We start from the raw sequence: 22,696 nt of genomic DNA, 5'->3' as shown, positions 1-22,696 counted from the left end.
AGAGAGCGAGGGAAAGCAAGGGAAAGAACTGAGGCCATGGAATAAACAAGCGTACAGTCAATAACACAATAGAAAAATAGTCTATATACAGTGTGTGCAAATGGCGTGAGGAGGTAAGGCAATAAATAGACAATAGTAGCGAGCTAATTACAATTTAGCAAATTAACACTGGAGTGATCGATGTGCAGATGATGATGTGCAAGTAGAAATACTGGTGTGCAAAAGAGCAGAAAATGGGGATGAGGTAGGTAGAGCATCCTGTCGGGCTGTATCTCCGCCTGGTACGGCAACTGCTCCGCCCACAACCGTAAGGCTCTCCAGAGGGTAGTGAGGTCTGCACAACCCATCACCGGAGGCAAACTACCTGCCCTCAAGGACACCTACACCACTCGATGTCACAGGAAGACCATAAAGATCATCAAGGACAACAACCACCCGAGCCACTGCCTGTTCACACCGCTATCATCCAGAAGTCGAGGTCAGTACAGGTGCATCAAAGCTGGGACCGAGAGACTGAAAAACAGCTTCTATCTCAAGGCCATCAGACTGTTAAACAGCCACCACTAACATTGAGTGGCTGCTGCCAACACACTGACTCAACTCCAGCCACTTTAATAATGGGAATTGATGGAAATTAATGTAAAATACACTGCTCAAAAAAATAAAGGGAACACTAAAATAACACATCCTAGATCTGAATGAATGAAATATTCTTATTAAATACTTTTTTCTTTACATAGTTGAATGTGCTGACAACAAAATCACACAAAAATTATCAATGGAAATCAAATTTATCAACCCATGGAGGTCTGGATTTGGAGTCACACAAAATTAAAGTGGAAAACCACACTACAGGCTGATCCAACTTTGATGTAATGTCCTTAAAACAAGTCAAAATGAGGCTCAGTAGTGTGTGTGGCCTCCACGTGCCTGTATGACCTCCCTACAACGCCTGGGTATGCTCCTGAAGAGGTGGTGGATGGTCTCCTGAGGGATCTCCTCCCAGACCTGGACTAAAGCATCCGCCAACTCCTGGACAGTCTGTGGTGCAACGTGGCGTTGGTGGATGGAGCGAGACATAATGTCCCAGATGTGCTCAATTGGATTCAGGTCTGGGGAACGGGCGGGCCAGTCCATAGCATCAATGCCTGCCTCTTGCAGGAACTGCTGACACACTCCAGCCACATGAGGTCTAGCATCGTCTTGCATTAGGAGGAACCCAGGGCCAACCGCACCAGCATATGGTCTCACAAGGGGTCTGAGGATCTCATCTCGGTACCTAATGGCAGTCAGGCTACCTCTGGTGAGCACATGGAGGGCTGTGCGGCCCCCCAAAGAAATACCACCCCACACCATGACTGACCCACCGCCAAACCGGTCATGCTGGAGGATGTTGCAGGCAGCAGAACGTTTTCCACGACGTCTCCAGACTGTCACATGTGCTCAGTGTGAACCTGCTTTCATCTGCGAATTTTCCAATCTTGGTGTTCTCTGGCAAATGAAAATCGTCCTGCACGGTGTTGGGCTGTAAGCACAACCCCCACCTGTGGACGTCGGGCCCTCATTACCACCCTCATGGAGTCTGTTTCTGACCGTTTGAGCAGACACATGCACATTTGTGGCCTGCTGGAGGTCATTTTGCAGGGCTCTGGCAGTGCTCCTCCTGCTCCTCCTTGCACAAAGGCAGAGGTAGCGGTCCTGCTGCTGGGTTGTTGCCCTCCTACGGCCTCCTCCACGTCCCCTGATGTACTGGCCCATCTCCTGGTAGCGCCTCCATGCTGTGGACACTACGCTGACAGACACAGCAAACCTTCTTGCCACAGCTCGCATTGATGTGCCATCCTGGATGAGCTGCACTACCTGAGCCACTTGTGTGGGTTGTAGACTCCGTCTCATGCTACCACTATAGTGAAAGAACCGCCAGCATTCAAAAGTGACCAAAACAACAGCCAGGAAGCATAGGAACTGAGAAGTGGTCTGGTTTCCACCTGCAGAACCACTCCTTTATTGGGGGTGTCTTGCCTATAATTTCCATCTATTCCATTTGCACAACAGCATGTGAAATTTATTGTCAATCAGTGCTGCTTCCTAAGTGGACAGTTTGATTTCACAGAAGTGTGATTGACTTGGAGTTACATTGTGTTGTTTAAGTGTTCCCTTTATTTTTTTGAGCAGTGTATATCACTAGCCACTTTAAATAATGCTACTTAATGTAATGTTTACATACCCTACATTATTCATCTCATATGTATATACTGTACTCGATACCATCTACTGCATCTTGCCTATGCCGTTCTGTTTCATCACTCATTCATATCTTTATGTACATATTCTTTATCCCTTTACACTTGTGTTTGGAATTGTTAGATTAGATTACTCGTTGGTTATTACTGCATTGTCGGAACTAGAAGCACAAGCATTTCGCTACACTCACATTAACATCTGCTAACCATGTGTATGTGACAAATAAATTAGATTTGATTTAGATTGGATGGGCTATTTACAGATGGGATATGTACAGCTGATATGAAAACTGTCATGAAAATATAAAACTGTCATAACCGCCAAACCAGAATTTTGACTTCGATACTGATACCAGGTTTGTATGACAATACTTGATACCGAAACGATATCCGATACCAAAATGATACTCGATGCCGAAGACATACCACGGCAAAAAAAAGAAAGCGTATTAGCTAAAGTCACATAATAACTACAGGGCTTTATTTAAACATTGAACAATATGTTGATAACAGGTACAACAACTAAAATACCAAAATATAATATCTTCTATTATAACTTCTTAAAAAAAAATTAAAAAACATTAACAGAAGAATGTAACATTTTCCTTATGCAAAGTCATATCTGAGACTCATACAAAAATAATTGTACAATTACATCCGTTTTAAAATGTCATTTGATACATATTAGGGTTAATTTGCGCATGGCCATAATATTTGGTCAAATGAAATTCATTAGACATACAATTCATTATTCATTCGAGCTAAATCATTTATTGTATTAAATGAATAGTTTAGTTCCAAAACAACAAACTCTGAAGCTCATTTCTGAAGCTTCTTTATTGCAATAGTCTACATGCCATAGAAATTCAATGGATTTTACACAGCATCCTACAATTTCCAGAGTGCCTTTTAACTCCCAGGGTGCAATTCTCCACCCAGGGCTACTGGCTGGCTATTGGCTACTGCTAGCAAGCCCAGACAAATGCAAAGTAATCTAAATATATTGCTGTCATAGCTAAGTTATGAGTGTATTTCACAAATAAAAAAATCTAACAGGGAACATTTTTTTTATTTTTTTATTTTTATTTTTTTTTTTTTTTTTTTTTTCACCTTTATTTAACCAGGTAGGCTAGTTGAGAACAAGTTCTCATTTGCAACTGCGACCTGGCCAAGATAAAGCATAGCAGTATGAGCAGACAACATGAGTCCAGGCTTCAAAGCAATTTGCTCATGTGGAGAGTCAACTTTCATTAACAACTGATGAAACAAAGGGAGGTGGGGGGGTTGCTTGGCTGTGGTCCCTTCATGAAAAACCTGCATCTCTGATAATAAAATATTCACGAGCAGTCAAATGTATCACTGCAACTGATACTGTAAAAAGACCAAGAGACACAAACACCCACGTACACTACCCCACAGCAAACAGGAATAGATATACATCCTCCTAGATCATACAAGCTGTTTTTACTGGTATGTTTAGTGACTGGGTTCCAGTCTTTCTTGTGAGTCACTGTGCTGTCAAGATCAAAACCATTTCAAAGCTTTCTAGTGAAATGTACCGAGAATTCAGAGGAACAGAACCAAGTCGCATCCTGACTAAGCTGCCAGCTTAATTCGGCTGTCTGATGACTGCACGACAAGGCACTAAGACTCAACACTTTCAAAAAGAAACACTGAATAAAATAAACTACTGTACAGTTTGTGTACTCAGGAGCAAATGACCTCTAAAATGATGATTTCTGTGGAGTTGGCACAATACCAGGACATTACTGGAACCATAGAAAAACAAATCAAAGTCTAGTTTACGGTGGCAGTAACGGCGTGATGTGTATGATGTGACTAGGAGTCAGAGGGAAGTGAAATGATCAACAGATAAAGGGAAGATGATAGGGGACAAGATGGGGAAGAGCAAGGAAAGGGGAGAAGAGTGAAGTTGAGAATAGAGAAGGAGGGCGAGTCGTGTAGGTGTCAGGGAGAGAACAGGACAGTAGATAGGGTAGAGAGGAGTAGAGGACAGTGTCACACGGAAGGCCAGTAGAGGTGAGGAGCGGGAGAGAGAGAGGTGGAGAGCGGGAGAGAGAGGTAAGAGGAGAGAGGTGGAGAGTGGGGAAAGAGATAGGGAGACAGTGTAACAAGTAGGGAGGATGCCAGTATCAGTGTGGCTACAACAGCCTTCTCTGGGGTGTTGGCAGTGGGCAGGATGAGACCAGAGACCCACAGCATGGCATGACTAATGCAGCAGCCATCCTTACAACACCGGCCTGTGTGTGCATGTGTGGTGCAAGAGCATGTAATGCAATGCATGACCTGTTGATTCATTCATGATGTTACAACAAAGCAGCAACACATCCACACAATAAGCCCAAAAGAAAATGATACCCAGGTTACATTTCTCTGTGGTAATGATGACCGGAGAGCTGAAATGTGAGCCCAGCTACTCTGCTACAGCGTTACAGAGAGGTGCTGAGCAGACAGCTCAAATCTACACTAAGACACCCACACGCACCGCCATGACTCCTATTACAAGGAAACACCATTTATGACCAGCAGTCATAAAAACATTCCTCCTACACCACCACAACCGTTACACTGGTTAAAAGGCGTTTAAAAGGGGAGACTTCATTGTTTTCATTGTAAAAGGCTTATCTGATCTAAGCGTTAACCTTTTGAAAACACACCAAGCGGTCGCTCCACCTCCGACAGTCAGAGTGTGTGTGTCTACCTGGCTGGCCAGTGTAAAGTGAGAGACCGGGTCATGCAGGGGATGGCTGACAGGCAGGGTTTCAAGCGGACCTGGTTGAGGGCAGCGGTTCCTGTCCCGGGTAGACGGTCCGTGACATTAGATCCAGCCACATGCACCAGCGACCTACAGGAGTTATTCAATCTGCTGAACGCCAGTCGACACCATTTCCCTGAGCGCTTGCACAACAGTGAACAATGAACCCAGTTCCAGCTGCCAGAAACAAAAAGACACTAACTTTCCCTTCCCACACGCTGTAACCTTCACAACCAAATATTTATTGAGGAATATCCTTTTAAAAGTGTTTCAGTGTGATTGATCGTTTTTAATTTCAACAGCTCAGAGTATTAAAAACAAGCTTCAGCAGAATTCTTATGTCTCTGTAGCATGGGAACTTTTCTGATACTCTGACTGACAAACACATGGCCAAAAGTATATGGACACCACTTCAAATTAGTGGATTCGTTCATTTCAGCCACAACCGTTGCTGACAGGTGTATAAAATTACATATGTATATTTTTTAATCGAGCACACATTCATGCAATCTCCATAGTGAAATATTAGTAGTAAAATTGCCGTACTGAATAGCTCAGTGACTTTCAAATTCTGCCCTGGTCAACCGTTACGTGCTGTTATTGTGAAGGGGAAATGTCTAGGAGCAATAATGGCTCAGCAGCAAAGTGGTAGGCCACACGAGCTCATAGAACGGGACCGCCGAGTGCTGAAGCGCGTAAAAATAGTTTGTCCTTGGTCGCAACACTCAATACCGAGTTCCAAACTGCCCCTGGAAGCAACTTCAGCACAAGAACTGTTCATCGGGAGCGTCATGAATTGGGTTTCCATGGCCGAGTAGCCGCACACAAGCATAAGATTAGCATGTGCAATACCAAGCTTCGGCTGGAGTGGTGTAAAGCTTGCAGCTACTGGACTCTGGAGCAGTGGAAATTAGAACTCTGGAGTGATGAATCACGCTTCACCATCTGGCAGTGCGACGGCCAAATCTGGATTTGGCAGATGCCAGGAGAACTCCACCTGCCCGAATGCATAGTGCCAACTGTACAGTTTGGTGGAGGAGGAATAATGGTCTGGGGCTGTTTTTCATGGCCCCTTAGTTCCAGTGAAGGGAAATCTAAACGCTACAGCATACAATGACATTCTAAACGATTCTGTGCTTCCAACTTTGTGGCAACAGTTTGAAGGCCCTTTCCTGTTTCAGCATGACAATGCCCCCATGCACAAACCGTGGTCCATACAGAAATGGTTTGTCGAGATCGGTGTGGAAGAACTTCACTGGCCTGCACAGAGCCCTGACCTCAACTCCATCAAACAACTTTGGGACTAATTGGAACGCGACTGCGAGCCAGGCCTAAACTCCCAACATCAGTGCCCGACCTCACTAATGGTCTTGTGGCTGAATGGAAGCACGACCCGCAGCAACGTTCCAAAATCTAGTGGAAAGCATTCCCAGAAGAGCAGAAGCTGTTATAGCAGAAAAAGTGGGACCAACTCCATATTAATGCCCATGATTTTTTTAATGATATGTTCAACCAGCAGGTGTCCACATACTTTTGGCCATGTAGTGTATCTACTAAGAGGTTTGGGTGATTCATCTCAGCTTCTTTGTAACCTTGATTCCATCTAATATCTTTAGACGGTGGTAGTAGTAGACCTAGTGGGGCAAAAAAGTATTTAGTCAGCCACCAATTGTGCAAGTTCTCCCACTTAAAAAGATGAGAGGCCTGTAATTTTCATCATAGGTACACTTAAACTATGACAGACAAAATGAGAAGAAAACAAATCCAGAAAATCACATTGTAGGATTTTTTATGAATTTATTTGCAAATGATGGTGGAAAATAAGTATTTGGTCACCTACAAACAAGCAAGATTTCTGGCTCTCACAGACCTGTAACTTCTTCTTTAAGAGGCTCCTCTGTCCTCCACTCGTTACCTGTATTAATGGCACCTGTTTGAACTTGTTATCAGTATAAAAGACACCCGTCCACAACCTCAAACAGTCACACTCCAAACTCCACTATGGCCAAGACCAAAGAGCTGTCAAAGGACACCAGAAACAAAATTGTAGACCTGCACCAGGCTGGGAAGACTGAATCTGCAATAGGTAAGCAGCTTGGTTTGAAGAAATCAACTGTGGGAGCAATTATTAGGAAATGGAAGACATACAAGACCACTGATAATCTCCCTCGATCTGGGGCTCCACGCAAGATCTCACCCCGTGGGGTCAAAATGATCACAAGAACGGTGAGCAAAAATCCCAGAACCACACCTAGTGAATGACCTGCAGAAAGCTGGGACCAAAGTAGCAAAGCCTACCATCAGTAACACACTACGCCGCCAGGGTCTCAAATCCTGCAGTGCCAGACGTGTCCCCCTGCTTAAGCCAGTACATGTCCAGGCCCGTCTGAAGTTTGCTAGAGAGCATTTGGGTGATCCAGAAGAAGATTGGGAGAATGGCATATGGTCAAATGAAACCAAAATATAACTTTTTGGTAAAAACTCAACTCGTCATGTTTGGAGGACAAAGAATACTGCGTTGCATCCAAAGAACACCATACCTACTGTGAAGCATGGGGGTGGAAACATCATGCTTTGGGACTGTTTTTCTGAAAAGGGACCAGGACGACTGATCCGTGTAAAGGAAAGAATGAATGGGGCCATGTATCGTGAGATTTTGAATGAAAACCTCCTTCCATCAGCAAGGGCATTGAAGATGAAACGTGGCTGGGTCTTTCAGAATGACAATGATCCCAAACACACCGCACGGGCAACGAAGGAGTGGCTTCGTAAGAAGCATTTCAAGGTCCTGGAGTGGCCTAGCCAGTCTCCAGATCTCAACCCCATAGAAAATCTTTGGAGGGAGTTGAAAGTCCGTGTTGCCCAGCAACAGCCCCAAAACATCACTGCTCTAGAGGACATCTGCATGGAGGAATGGGCCAAAATACCAGCAACAGTGTGTGAAAACCTTGTGAAGACTTACAGAAAACGTTTGACCTCTGTTATATACCCTTTGTTGGCAATGACAAAGTAGAGATAAACTTTTGTTATTGACCAAATACATATTTTCCACCATAATTTGCAAATAAATTCATAAAAAATCCTACAATGTGATTTTCTGGATTTTTTTTTTCTCATTTTGTCTGTCATAGTTGAAGTGTACCTATGATGAAAATTAGGCCTCTCATCTTTTTAAGTGGGAGTACTTGCACAATTGGTGGCTGACTAAATACTTTTTTGCCCCACTCTTCATATTATGTTAAGTTATGCAGTTAGCTTTTCTGCATATACATTTTTTTAATACAGATCCTAGTTCGATGCACAAAATAATTAAAACGAGGTCCGGTGTGATTTCTTCCTCTTTTCCTAAAAATATTTGTGTCACAAAACCTGCTGCTGCGGTCATTTGATTGCAGTGGCATATGTTCTTCAAAGAGAGGACGCCATAATGACAGACATAATGTACCATTAGCCACTGAAAACAGATTAAATCATGACAGGAGCGTTTGATTCTTATTAAAGAGATGGAGTCCAGACAGGCTATTTCAGGAAACTTTCTGAATGGGCAGACACTGAGTATACCAAACATTAGGTACACCTTCCTAATATTGAGTGGCACCCCTCCACTTTTGCCCTCGTAACAGCCTCAGTTTGTCGGGGAATGGACATTACCAGGTGTCGAAAGCGTTCCACAGGGATGCTGGCCCATGTTGACTCCAATGCTTCCCACAGTTACGTGAAGTTGGCTTGATGCCCTTTGGGTGGAGGACCATTCTTGATACACACGGGAAACTGTTCAGCAGCATCCCACTGCTGGCTTGCCTCTGAAGCTAAGCAGGGTGGGTCCTGGTCAGAAGAGCAGATGCTGGAGGCCCAGTAGGGGGCACTCTTTCCTCGGGCCTAAAATAATTACCCCAATGCCCCAGGGCAGTGATTGGAAACATTGCCCTGTGTAGGATGCCATCTTTCGAATGGGACGTTAAATGGGTGGCCTGACTGGTCAATAAAGAGCCCATGGCACATAAGAGTAGGGGTGTTAACCCCGGTGTCCTGGCTAAATTCCCAATCTGGCCCTCATACCATCCCCAGCTTCCAATTGGCTCATTCATCCCCTCTCCTCTGTAACTATTCCCAAGGTCATTGCTGTAAATGAGAATGTTTTATCAGTCAACTTATCCAGCAGTTTAGGTTTATTTCATACCATCATTTATGCGCTCCATGTGAGCATGTGTCTGGTTTCTCTGTCTCGTTAATGTTGACAGAGCACGTGCGCCTGCGCATGCAAGTGCTTCTCGCAAATGTCAAAATGTAAAAAAGTGCCCATTTAGGGATGTCTGATTGTCTAAACTCACCACCACTAATAAGCTGGCCTTCTCAGCCATTTTGTCTTCACTTCACAAAGTAAGTCCACAAAGTCACCCCCCATTTTTTTTTTTACATCCAGATTATTATATTTCCTAACAGTATTTTAAAAAATGTTTCCAACATACTTCCCCTCAATAATCAGCATCGTTGATAAATAGGCTCTGGACATGTTGCGTGTATTTGTTTCCATTTTAATTGTCATACATTTCACCTTCATACTACAGCATAGATGTTGCCTTCATACTACAGCATAGATGTTGCCTTCATACTACAGCATAGATGTTGCCTTCATACTACAGCATAGATGTTGCCATCATACTACAGCATAGATGTTGCCTTCATACTACAGCATAGATGTTGCCTTCATACTACAGCATAGATGTTGCCTTCATACTACAGCATAGATGTTGCCTTCATACTACAGCATAGATGTTGCCTTCATACTACAGCATAGATGTTGCCTTCATACTACAGCATAGATGTTGCCTTCATACTACAGCATAGATGTTGCCTTCATACTACAGCATAGATGTTGCCTTCATACTACAGCATAGATGTTGCCTTCATACTACAGCATAGATGTTGCCTTCATACTACAGCATAGATGTTGCCTTCATACTTTCCTTGTCAATGTATTCCCTTATAGCCTATCCAGAAAGCCTAAGGTAGGCCTAGGTTTCTTCACTCGTTTTAAGGAAATTATAAATATTTGCTTGTGTCTGACATATGCTGGTGGCTTTGATGGACGCAGGTTCTTTTCAGGGGAAGTTTGGAAAAGCTTACAATTTATCCTACCATTTTTACCGATCTGCGTGACAGTTATGACTATTTATTGTGTGCATTATTGTGAAACAGTTTCATTTCAATAACGTTTGTATTTCTCAAAAATCATTGTCACGTGGTTAATCATAAAAATCTAAAAGTTCAAATTCAACTAAGGTGGGAGCACCAGCCTCTGCCATTTGGACCCATTGATAGACTGTGGTCCATTGGCGGCTAAAGAAATGAACACATGGAACTCAGAGATAACATATAGGCCAGTGCAGCAGTAGACCTATAACTGCCATCGTCAACCTAAAGCAGACAAATAAAAACAGAAAATATCATGTTGAAAATTCTGGTCCATCTCTCTATTTCACCTCCCTGCCTCACTTTGACTTGAGCTATTGCTAGTGAAGTGCAACATTGTATAAAATCATCAACTGGGTCCAGCCGGAAGCTGGTGCTAGCAAACTTTAAACATTGTATACAACTAGCTTATTCTTGGCCTTCAGAGTTTCCTGCACCAGTGAGCTCGGGACAGATGGCTGTTTTTTTTTATGACGTTTCCACTGGATATATGGAATCATCAGATCATGATATTTAGCTTTCACAAGGAGGCTTGGTGATTAGAGGCCCAGGAGTGTTGGAAAGATTTTTCAAATACTAAGGAACTATCTTTTGCAATAGATGTGAAAAAACAGACATTAACATTCTGTGAGGTGAAGAAAAAATGACTGGGAAGCTCAGCTTATTAATGGTGGAGGTGAGTTATGAAAGAAATCAGACATTGTCAATTGGGCACTTTCCTACATTTTGCACACAGCAAGCGTGAGAACTGTAAATAACACATGCATTAACAGAAATTCATGTAACCAAATGACAGGGATTAACATTAAATTGCCTGATTTTCAAAAGCTAGGCTACCACATGGGCAATCGCAAAAATGTATTGCAGGCCGGCACTGTATAGCCTAGGCTACTATTCTACTTGGCACGGCTAGTAGGGCTGCAATTTTTCTTCATCTCGCCTAGGGCGACATATCGGCCAGGACCGGGCCTGATCAGCATCGATTAGTCTATAAATTTAGAAACAATTCAGTATCAAATTATACCATGCCAAGTTGGAGAGGACTGGAGCATTATCCCTGACATAACATAAGTGCATTATAGGCCACAGAGCCAGAACAACCTTGTTGACTGCTGTTGAATTTTTTTTTATTTTAATTTTTTTAAGACTGATTTATTTCTTTACTGGTAAGCAATGAAAGCTTGCATTTATAAAATAAATGTCCACATAAAATATTTTTTGACCAAAGTGCCATAGCCTATTGCATTCTACACACCCACGCATCTAGGAGAGGAGATGTAGAAAGTTGAATAGACAGACTAAGTTAGAAAAACAATTGCTTAAATCATTAGCAAACACTCCCGCTATTAGGACAACTTTATCTACATGAAAATAAAGTTAAGAAAAATAAAATAAATCCCTAAATGGATGTAGGCCTATTGTCAGTGTACATTTGTGTCCCCTCAGTACATCTGGCTCTGGTTACAGCCCTTGTGACCTGTGAGTGGTTCACCTCAGTCCTTCTGCCCTGACCCATCCCTGTCCTGCGGGAGAGCAGGGGATTAATAGAGACTTCCCATGGCCCCTCTCTGGTCCCTGGCTCCCATGGCCCCTCTCTGGTCCCTGGCTCCCATGGCCCCTCTCTGGTCCCTGGTGATCTGGGTGTCCACTCCTGATGTAGGCTCCAGACGGCCGCCTGCTGACAGCCTGGCTTTCAGGAGAAAATGTTTTTGTTTGGGAGTCGGGGTGCGGCCATCCCAGCACGGCTCTGTCCAGAGGTTTACCTCATACTCAGGTCATGTCTCTATAAGCAGCGCCAAACAAAAGCTGCTTTTGCAATGCAAAACGTTTCCACCCCAACTACTGACTGTTCTCACGGGCCAAGTTGAGGGTAGTTCTGCAGATGATGAAAGGTCATTTACCTCTTAAATAATGCTCTGCCTTCAGGCTCATTACCAAAAAGGTTACGAAAAGTTATACGTGTTCCAAAACCATCAAAATGTCTCATGCCTCAACTCCAACTCTGGAGCAAAACAGAGTTGATCACACCATTCGCAAGATGCCAGAGACACTGATTCATATCTTTACAGTGTCATGGATGTCAGGGGGCGCAGCGCTCATCTATAGGGAGCAACAAAGGCCACAGACAATGCAGAGGTCATCTGTTAACCACCAAAGAGGTGGGAGGAGAAAGTCGCATTTCGACACTACGAGACCATCCATCTCAAAAGGGCCAACTCCCATGGTTAGGTCTAAGAGGCACGGTCGCGGTGATATCATTACGGCACTTCAAAGCTACGGAGTCTAAGAGGCATCCTGCTCTGGCTGTATAGAAGCGGCACGCTCCCTTAGACCCGTCAGCTCTCATTGGCTAAAGTAGGCCACAGCCGAGTCCACAGCACAGTCACAGGCCTGTTAAAGATTGACACAGCGATTGCACAAGTATGCCATGTTACAAAACACTGCAAAGTCATAATGCAATATTTACCACAGCAGATCTATAGCCAAAGTGTTTGCAATAGTCTCTCCAACCAAGGGAGTGGTAACTCGTAAGCCAACAAAATCACCTCACCACACTGGGCGCTTACAGTTTCTCCAAGAAACCATATCATGAGAGAGTCCTTGTGTTCAGGCTGTGAGAGGAATGGGGGAGTAGGGGTTGAAGAGGAGTTTGTGTTTGAGAGAGGTTGTATGAAGAGGGGTGAGGGAGCATGATAGGGGTGAGTTCGGTTATGTTTAGGACCTGAACTGGTGCTGTGCACAGGAGAAAGCACATTTGTGGAGTCGAGCTGAATTCTGCCTAGTGGTGCCTCAAAGACCATCAGCATGCCATTTTCTCCCTGTCACCCTCACCCAATAACTTCCTCATTCTCCAGCAAATCACTTCAAACCCCTGTTGACTCCCAGTCAATAACCTGGGCTCCCCAGGGACCAATTATGGGCTGTGTGAGTCCAGCATCTCCTATTCGAGCCTGAGGTTCTGTTCCACATTAGCTATAGCTAGATTTTAGGGGGCTAGAGAAAGCATCAAGAGTAAAACAAAAAAGGGTCACAGCTGATTTATGGCTGGTGGAGTGGCCCAGGTCCAGCAGCTAGTAGAGAGACTTGAAGAGTTGGAAACACACACAGTTCCCATGAACACTGGATTATATTTCAAGATTCCCCTCTGTCCGATTTGAGACATGGCAAAGCTATTTATCAAAACCAACTTCAGTGAACATAGTGTGTGTGTGGCTGCTTACATAGTGTTTTTCTGCAGCGGCAAGCATTCAACTGTCCTCAGTGGCACCAGGCCTGGTGATTTACAGCAGGTGCAGGGAGTTCTGGCACTGCACTACAATATGCCCATGGACATTTGGAACCGCTGCAATGCGCACTTACAATCCCCAAGTCCTCATTGTCCATCTCTATGCCAGAGATCAACTGCTAAGAGATGAGCATCCGGATGTGTTTACTTTGCATGAAAAGTATGTCGTTTCGCACAACCACAAGATGAAAACAAATGTAAAAGCACTGGGAAGGAGACAGAGCAGAGAGACTTCTGACAACAGAACAGAGAAGTCTAGAGCGAAAACAAGAACTATACAGATGGGAAATCTAACAGATAAACACTCCGGATGCCTGTTGTGCACAGATAGGCCTCCAGTCTTGCTACATGCCGTGTATAGGCCTTAGCCATGCCTTTAGGAAATTGATGTCAATCTTTCCCAAGGCAATTACACAATAAACAGAATTACGCTTTGACTCAGATTTTTCACTTTTAAATGTATGCCAAAGAAAAAACATATATTAAAAGCTTAACTAACCATACACAATAACTACTTTGAACAATTTACACAGAAATGTTCACAAAAACACATTTTCTGGAATAACTGTGCAGATGCCAAAGTATGGTAAAAGAATTATAGAAAAATACAATTTTCCAAAAAACGTAAATATATCCATCTGCTACGAATTAAGATGAAGTCTGCAGAAATAATGGGTTGTCAGCTAAGACATGACACCTTGTAACCAAAATGTTATATCATTGGTCCCTGAGCTGTACTATACAGAAATTCATCATTATGGATATGAATATCATTACCTTCATGGTGAAGTAGCCTGAATTGGTACACAAAGGTAGAAATATTTCAAATATGTAGAAATATTTGGGTATTAATCTACACTGGCTATTATCGTAATGAGCTCTGCCCCCAAAACATGACCACATTTGGTTGGTCCGGACCAGACCAAATCTGAACCAATCATATACATCTGTTTTTCACAAGTTTGGACATCACAGTAGACATGTTCACAGTAGACACGCTGAGGAACGTGCCCATTAACTGGAGTGAGAGAAGAGAGAGAGAGAGAGAGAAAGAAAGAGGCTTTTTTTTTTTTCACAGTCTTGCTTTGATTACCAGACAACAGAAAGAGAATTTTAAAAACGTTGAGCTGAACATAACAGTACGCCAGTGGAAGGGAGGACAGTAACAGGTGACCCAACTGTGGTTTGTGACTACCATCATCTCCCATTGTAGCCAATTCAATTGCAGTAATTCCGTTACTAGTAAGCCTTTGCTTATTCCTAATTTGTAGGATGGAAAATGGTTGAAAATTGTATGCCTTAATTTCTCAAAAGGATAGACTCTAAGCCTTCATTTGACATGAGCCTATGAACTTCACATGTTGATGCTCATGGGTCCTTTTAGATGGAAATGCCCCCCAGAAACACTAATCACGCCCAGTCATGGTGCAGGTCTGTAGCAGCAGTCTCATGATGGCAGAGATAGACCATCCTTCCCCATTAGATCACGTATGGGTTTAATGCTAGGCCTTGTGGTTCCACGTAGTACAGAAGGGATAGAGTACTCTTAACACAACACAGGCACAGAGTTGGAGGTTCAACCAGTGAAATGAACTGGAGGCTACTGTTCTTATTATCATGAAGATATTTGACCTTCTCTGATCAGGGTAGCCCACCTTGCACTTCCTCATCCTAGCTTACCCTCTGAACACAGGAAGCGTTCACATCAGCCATTAGTGACAGAAACCACAGCGCTCGTTGAGAAAAAAGGAATGGCAGGGTTCTGAGAAATGCTGGATTCTACTTTGATGTGTGTGTGTAGGAAACGATGAGGCATTTATTTATTAATCAGGTTCCTTCCCACATCTGTCTATAAATAATCAAAGTAAGTTGTCAAAAGAAAATGGGACAGGAAAGGCAGATTTTGTTAAAGATCTGTACACCAGTAGCAAGACATTTGCGTCACTTCTCGAAAAGGAAAGCAGCACAAACCTGAAAAGAGAGACATCCATCATGCAAACACTGCTTTTCAAACAGCTCTCAACTTCATATACAAGTGTGTTTAACTTCTGGTATTCGACTTACCCCAAAGCCAATGACGGTGCCAAAAGGTCACCCATGTTATAAAAGCCAGGGTGAATCACTCTATAATGACAGCAATTGACTGTGGATAGGAAAATCAGGAGTAGGTAGAAAGAGGACCAGAGAGATGAGACCATTAAGCCAGACAGGGGCAGTAAACCACACGAGATGAGGTGAGCCCCAGAAGTAGCAGACTATTCCAGCAGAGGGACAGGTTTAACACCAGGACATCGAGCCTCATCAACATCGCAGGCTTTATGAGCCTCGGCCACGACGGGAGCAGAGGCGTCTCGGCCACGCCTGGAGCAGAGGCGTCTCGGCCACGACGGGAGCAGAGGCGTCTCGGCCACGACGGGAGCAGAGGCGTCTCGGCCACGACGGGAGCAGAGGCGTCTCGGCCACGACGGGAGTAGAGGCGTCTCAGGCAGGCCAGACACAGAGCTTAGGCAAAACACCCAAGGCTGAGAAACAACCTACTGCAGTATACCTCATTCTCGGAGAGCTCTAGCACACAACGAAAAAAATATATATATATTCTCGGGCCATTTGGCCATCTATTTAATCCACTTTTAACAGCAAAATTAGAAAAAGGTGCTTGTGTTTTTAACAGAGACATCAGAGGCTCATTACTGTAAAAAGCAGTTAGGGGCCAGAGCTGCCGGGTCCCAGGGGTGGAGGGGAACTCAACAGGGACAATCAAGGGGTCATAAAACCCCCTCAGCTGCAGCCTGTGATCCCCCTGCCCTCCCTCCCTCCACTTCAATACAACACCTGCACACACCAGCCCCACACCACAGCTGGGGCATGCCATTCCTCACCAGGTCCTGTTCACGCAACCCTCATTTCCTTCACCATCAGTCCAGGGAAGGCAGAATAACTGCTTTGATCAGAGATCTACTACAATTTATTTTGCACAATGACTGGCGATGGATGCCTCACTGCATCAGGTAGATCATTAAGTACGACTTTTTCAATAGAGAATCTCTGCATGATGATATTATCGTATTTCTGCATGATTGTTTTACCTCCTTTAATGTTAATGCATATTAATGCAGGTGCGATTAAAAGATACTGCACAAACTATGTACTGTTGGCTGAAGATGAGAATGTTCCATGTAGAAAGGTGTAGTCATAGTTCTGTATGGCCTCTGTCCACGGCCTTCTATACAGATAGATAAAGCAGATGAACACATACTAACACTGATCCACATGGTAATGAGATGAGGAGTGTGGAAGGCCTTCAAAATACAAAGGGATGGAGCCCCCCAGCCTTACACCCCCCCCCCACACACACACACACACACACACACACCACCCAGGGCGAGTTCAGCACCCTCCCTCCAACTCGCTGCGCTACTCCCCCAGCACCCCCTCGTAAATGTAAATCGCTGCTCCCCTCATTACCATACTCCAATCATCTCACACTTCATTCAGCCGAGCAGGCCATACAGAGCGCCTCGCTCCCTCTCACTTTTTTAGTGCCCAGTTGGTCCCCTCTCCTTTGCCTAACGGTCTATTTTAATGAGTAGGGGGGCTGCACACGTTGCATCAACAGCCCATCAAGTCATCAACCTTGCCTGATGCCGTTTGTGGCCTTGCCTTGTCCACAAAACAAACACCGCTGTAGTCAGTGCTGCTCTAGGTGCGATGTTCAATCTTCCGGGGACACATTAGCTAGGAATTTCTACGTTTGCAGGTTTCATGCCACGTTACCCTGTGAATGGCCTTTTCCTCCTGGCAGGTTTATGGTTTGGGTCTGAGAGAGTTAAGGTCACGCAGTGCGTCACCAAGCTGATAAGAGACAGAGGATGAGGCATGTAGAAACTACTAGTGAGGTGGCTGATCTGGGTGTCAAGATAATGTGTTTACAACAGCCTATGCAGATGTCAAAACACTGGTTTTCCTGTAGCCACATTGCAGGTGGTAGTTATAATATCACACACGGTGACTGAGTACTTACTTGCAGTGTAAAGGCTAACAGCATAACAGGGTCAACTCTGTCCTCTAACTGGAGCACACTGCAAGTGAGTAAACATGAAGGCCAAATATATACCATTAGAGGGGGTACAAATACCAACAAAAAAAAGTGCCACACTAGTATTGAGGAAGTTGGCTGCCTTATTCCTCAAGAAGAGTCCCGAGGGCAATGGAAGAGTAATCTAAATGTCTGAGAAGACTCAAATACCACACTGCTGCGGAGAGAAAAACTTAACTACATTTCAGACTCCATTTCCAGACAACTCTAAAGTGGAGGACAAGAGCTTATAAAAGATGAAGTGTTGTGATTACAGCATGTCCCTTCCCGCTGTAGGTCTGGGGCTGGGCCAGGTATAACCATGTAGAGAAAAGTGTTGTTTTGCAGAGCAAAAGGTCAGAGTAAAGCACATTAGCCGAGTAGAGTTACTGATCTGACCAATGAGGCTTGGCTAAACTTGGCTCTTGTCAACCGAGTGAGGCCCAAAACTTTTCACCATTTTGGCTCAAAACAGCTTTTTAAGTCTCCAACAAGTTCAGATCCCTTTATGGTGATGGGACAAATCTACTCAGCAGTCATACAGACAGAGAGGCCCACACACAGCTCACAGTTTCCTGAAAACAGTCTGAGTAAGTATCTCTAATGGTCATGTCTGGATTCCTTATTCCCTTATGGCCAACACATAGTTAATGGCTTACTATTAATCACAGTAAAAACAAAGCCATTGGACATTTCACAGTGAGATTACTGATTAGTCTGCACTCTGTGTCTCGCAGCATAAACATTCCTGATGATTGGTAAGAAATACAGTCAGAATACAGGCCCCTAATCACAAATGGATGCCCTGTGAATAGAGGTGGGGTCTAGTCTTGAAAATTTAGAGGCCTAACATCTGTCAACAGAGAAAAGAGACACACAGGACAAGCCTGCCCCAGGGCAGGAAGCCTGGCTTCATGTCCGACCAAGCTCTTCAATTACTGTCAATATCACACAGGGAAAAGAGGGGTCAGTTGGTGTGGAAGAAGGAGCTACAATCTCTTACCGGGCCCTCCAGATATCCACTACTGTCCCTGGTTGGCTGACTGCAACAGAGGTAACCTAACTACCACATGTGAGAGCCAGTCACCGGTCAAACTGGCAGGGCAGGCTGATTAAGCTCTCCTTAGATTCCGTCAGAAGGAAGAATTACTGGGTTCCCCTTTCCATTAGGACCAATCAGTCACCCACACGTCAGCCGACAAGCCCACACCACTACCAATTACTGACATTATACATCCACTAAACACTACCTAGGAGTCAGTGGGAGGGAAGGTTTATCGTCTGACCTACCCATAGCCCAGAATAGAATCTGTTCATGGATGCAATGTAAACAAATTATAAAGAAATCAACTAAAAAGAGAATATTTTCTTGCAACCATTTTGTGTTTGTTTGCTAGCTAGTGATTTCACAATCCTCCCCAGTTATTTTCCCAACATATTTTCCCCAAAGGGATTAAGCAATCTTATTTCATCTCTCTCGCTAGCGAGTTTTCAGAAACCATTGATTGATTTTTTTTCAATTGCAACCTTTATTGAGTCTGTCTGAGCTCTAAAGGAGGTCTAAGCTGATGTTTACTATGTGGTTCAGATCATTATTTGATAAATCAACATCATTGCCCATGGCATTAGTATAAAACAGACCTTTAAGCAAAAAGCCTTTTAAAGGAAATTGACTCACAGACACTACATTTCCACAGTAGGCAGCATACAACAACTCTGGATGTAAACTATTACAGAGAGACATGTCAGAATGATAAAACCCAGACTAAAAAGGTATCACCTTATGGCACCGGAATAATTATCTTACACACAGATCTATCCCATGACCAGGTGCATAATGAATGATCTCTAACTGGAAGACATGAGATCTAGTTGCCTAGCAGGATACAGGCAAACCAGGAAGGAAGCTATTAAAGCTAAATGTGAAATGGATGCAAAAAGACAGAGGCAAAAAAACAAAGTACTTCTACTCATCATGCCCCCATTGAAGTCTTGGAGCAACCAGAGAATATAGTGGCTCACTTACAAACAGGAAATGTTTACATTTACTTTACACCCGCCCACTGGGGCCTCAACAACAAACTATCCCAAGTAGAGCTTAATTATTCATAGATTGTCCTCAAAACGGATGGAAGGAGAGGAACAGTGAAAACCTAAACCCTGGTGGTGCTGCTCATAGGATCGGAGTCCCATTCCTGTCACTGCCTGTTAGTCTTCCCTCAGCCGCACCGTGCAGTTCATAGTTCAAAGTCCCATCTCACCCACGCTATGATTGGGCGTTCCAGTCAGGAAGCTCCTGTCGGATCATCTGTTCCTGACACAAACACACAGCTCTGCTTTGCAAACAATGCCACAACACAGCGCATTGAGGAGACGAGAGGGAAGAGTCTGATGGCTAGTTCAAAGAGTTCTGTTAACACCACATGAAATGTACCATGACTTGCCTCTCATCTGCCACAAAGGAAGACCACCACAGAAATAAGTTTGTGGGATGTTTCATTGAACAGAAACAGAAAAGTACGGAAGACTGTGGTAGTGTTGAGAATGCTAACATGTCAGAGAGACGAGGGAGGTCATTTTCTGATGAACTCTTTTACCACAAACAAAACAGCAGGCTGAGCATATGGCGAACTTTGAAGGCCTCCTCCCCTTAAGCAATGAGATTAAAAGCTGTATGAAAAGCAGAGAGATGAGTGAAGCTTTCAGGACAATACAGAGATCTCTACAGACACACACAGGTGTGTGATTCAACCATTTCGCTACACTCACAATAACATCTGCTAAACACGTGTATGTGACCAATATAATGTGACTTGATTCGTATGGAGGTTATGGTCAGCCACTCTCAGTAAGAGAGTAACAGAAAATACATCTTACCCAGAAAGGCAATACTGTAGTCATTCAGGTAACTGTGTTTAGTCTGTTTGGTTGAGTCATTTCTCTGGAATGGATGAACTGAAACTAAACAGTCATAGAGGGGTTTCTATAAGGACCACTGCCTCTGGTACACTAATATTTAGGCTAAATCTCCAGAAGAAGCACTGCATTGTGCAAGTTATATGGGACATAAATGCCATACAACTTTCTCAATATTACTCCTATTCATAATATGTTTTTAAAGATACAGTTGAAGTCTACATACACTTAGGTTGGAGTCATTAAAACTCGTTTTTCAAACACTCCACACATTTCTTGTTAACAAACTATAGTTTTGGCAAGTCGATTAGGACATCTACTTCGTGCATGACACAAGTAATGTTTCCAACAATTGTTTGCAGATAGATTATTTAACTTATAATTCACTGTATCACAATTCCAGTGTGTCAGAAGTTCACATACACTAAGTTGAATGTGCCTTTAAACAGCTTGGAAAATTCCAGAAAATTATGTCATGGCTTTAGAAACTTCTGATAGGCTAATTGACATCATTTGAATCAATTGGAGGTCTACCTGTGGATGCATTTCAAGGCCTACTTTCAAACCCAGTGCCTCTTTGCTTGACATCATGGGAAAATCAAAAGAACATCAGCCAAGACCTCAGAAAAGAATTGTAGACCTCCACAAGTTTGGTTCATCCTTAGGAGCAATTTCCAAACGCCTGGAGGTACCACGTTCATCTGTACAAACAATAGTATGCTAGTATAAACACTATGGGACCACGAAGCCGTCATACTGCTTAGGAAGGAGACACGTTCTGTCTCCAAGAGATGAACGTACTTTGGTGCGAAAAGTGCAAATCAATCACAGAACAGCAAAGGACCTTGTGAAGATGCTGGAGGAAACATGTACAAAAGTATCTATATCCACAGTAAAACGAGTCCTATATTGACATAACCTGAAAGGTCGCTCAGCAAGAAAGTGTGGGCAGAACTGAAAGCATGTGCGAGCAAGGAGGCCTACAGACCTGACTCAGTTCCACCAGCTCTGTCAGGAGGAATGGGCCAAAATTCACCCAACTTATTGTGGGAAGCTCATGGAAGTCTACCTGAAACGTTTTACCCAACAATTTATAGGCAATGCTACCAAATACTAATTGAGTGTATGTAAACTTCCGACCCACTGGGAATGTGATGAAAAAAATAAATCACTACTATTATTCTGACATTTCACATTCTTAAAATAAAGTGGTGATCCTAAATTACTTAAGACAGGGAATTTTTAATAGGATTAAATGTCAGGAATTGTGAAAAACGGAGTTTAACTGCATTTGGCTACGGTGTATGTAAACTTCCGACTTCAACTGTAAGTATTTTTTCTGCTCTAGTAAAGTGATATAATTCAATTGGTTCCGAGTGCCTCGGAGGCTTGGCAACTTCCAAGTGTAATAAATATTTAAGCCAATTTGGGGTCAGGTATTTTGGCACTAACAGGCAATGTGGGAAAAGCGGTCTAGATCAGCACTTTCTGCAGTAGATGTTCCCTAATTATTCACTTAGACAAAAAACCCACAAAGACACAAACAAAAGAGGGTCAAAAAATCCCCAACAACTCACATTGCCATGGTTGACGAAGCCATGTTTACTGGCAATGCGGTCAGCCTCGTCTGGTCCTCCAGCGATGTGGACGGCCCATGTGTTGGTGTAAACCCTCTGACCAAGGGCCATGCCCAGTCCAGACACCAGCAGGACCAGCAATGGTCCCAGCAGCAGCCGTTCAGCCAGCCGTGACCAAAGGCCCATGGAGGAGGATGGAAGGCCCAGAGCCATAGGGTCCTACAACAGCGAAGTCCCTGAGCTCAGCGTCTTTATGATAGGCCAGGGGACATACAGGGGCGCAGAGAGACGACACAGGACAGTCACTGCACCGGGATCACCTAAGAAGAAAGAGAGTGTTACAACATGTAGCAGAGCTCAGCACAATGAGAAAAACAACTCCTACAACATCTATTCAGAGCTTTGTAATAGTGAGCTGAAGCAGTGTGTATTGTCAGAAGGAAGACAATCCTGCCAAGTTTTTCTGACTTGTTACATCGCAACCATGACAACAGCATTACAAAAGGAAAGCGGAGTGACGTGAAGATGTCAAAATTCACAATGGAACAATACCAGATTAACAACAGACTTGAGTTAAAGGAGTCCAAGGTCCTTTCTTCTCCCTTTCAGTGAAGCTATGACAATTAAACA

General features: G+C 43.7%; 1 protein-coding gene across 2 annotated transcripts in view; it reads right to left on the bottom strand.

Annotated features, from left to right (window-relative positions):
- Nucleotides 1-22,696, bottom strand: part of LOC110526458 (furin-1) — a 102,735-nt gene that overhangs the window by 75,014 nt on the left and 5,025 nt on the right. For both annotated transcript variants that reach the window (XM_036980844.1, XM_036980845.1), the window contains one exon: nt 22,067-22,386. In XM_036980844.1, the coding sequence (XP_036836739.1) occupies nt 22,067-22,279 (213 nt within the window). In that variant the 5' untranslated portion in view covers nt 22,280-22,386. The remainder of the gene's footprint in view (nt 1-22,066; nt 22,387-22,696) is intronic.

This window comes from Oncorhynchus mykiss, chromosome 6 (genome assembly GCF_013265735.2).
Source record: "Oncorhynchus mykiss isolate Arlee chromosome 6, USDA_OmykA_1.1, whole genome shotgun sequence".
NCBI classification, from domain to species: Eukaryota; Metazoa; Chordata; class Actinopteri; order Salmoniformes; family Salmonidae; genus Oncorhynchus; species Oncorhynchus mykiss.
Note: the sequence above shows the minus strand (reverse complement) of the source record. Positions and strands in the feature narration are given on the sequence as shown.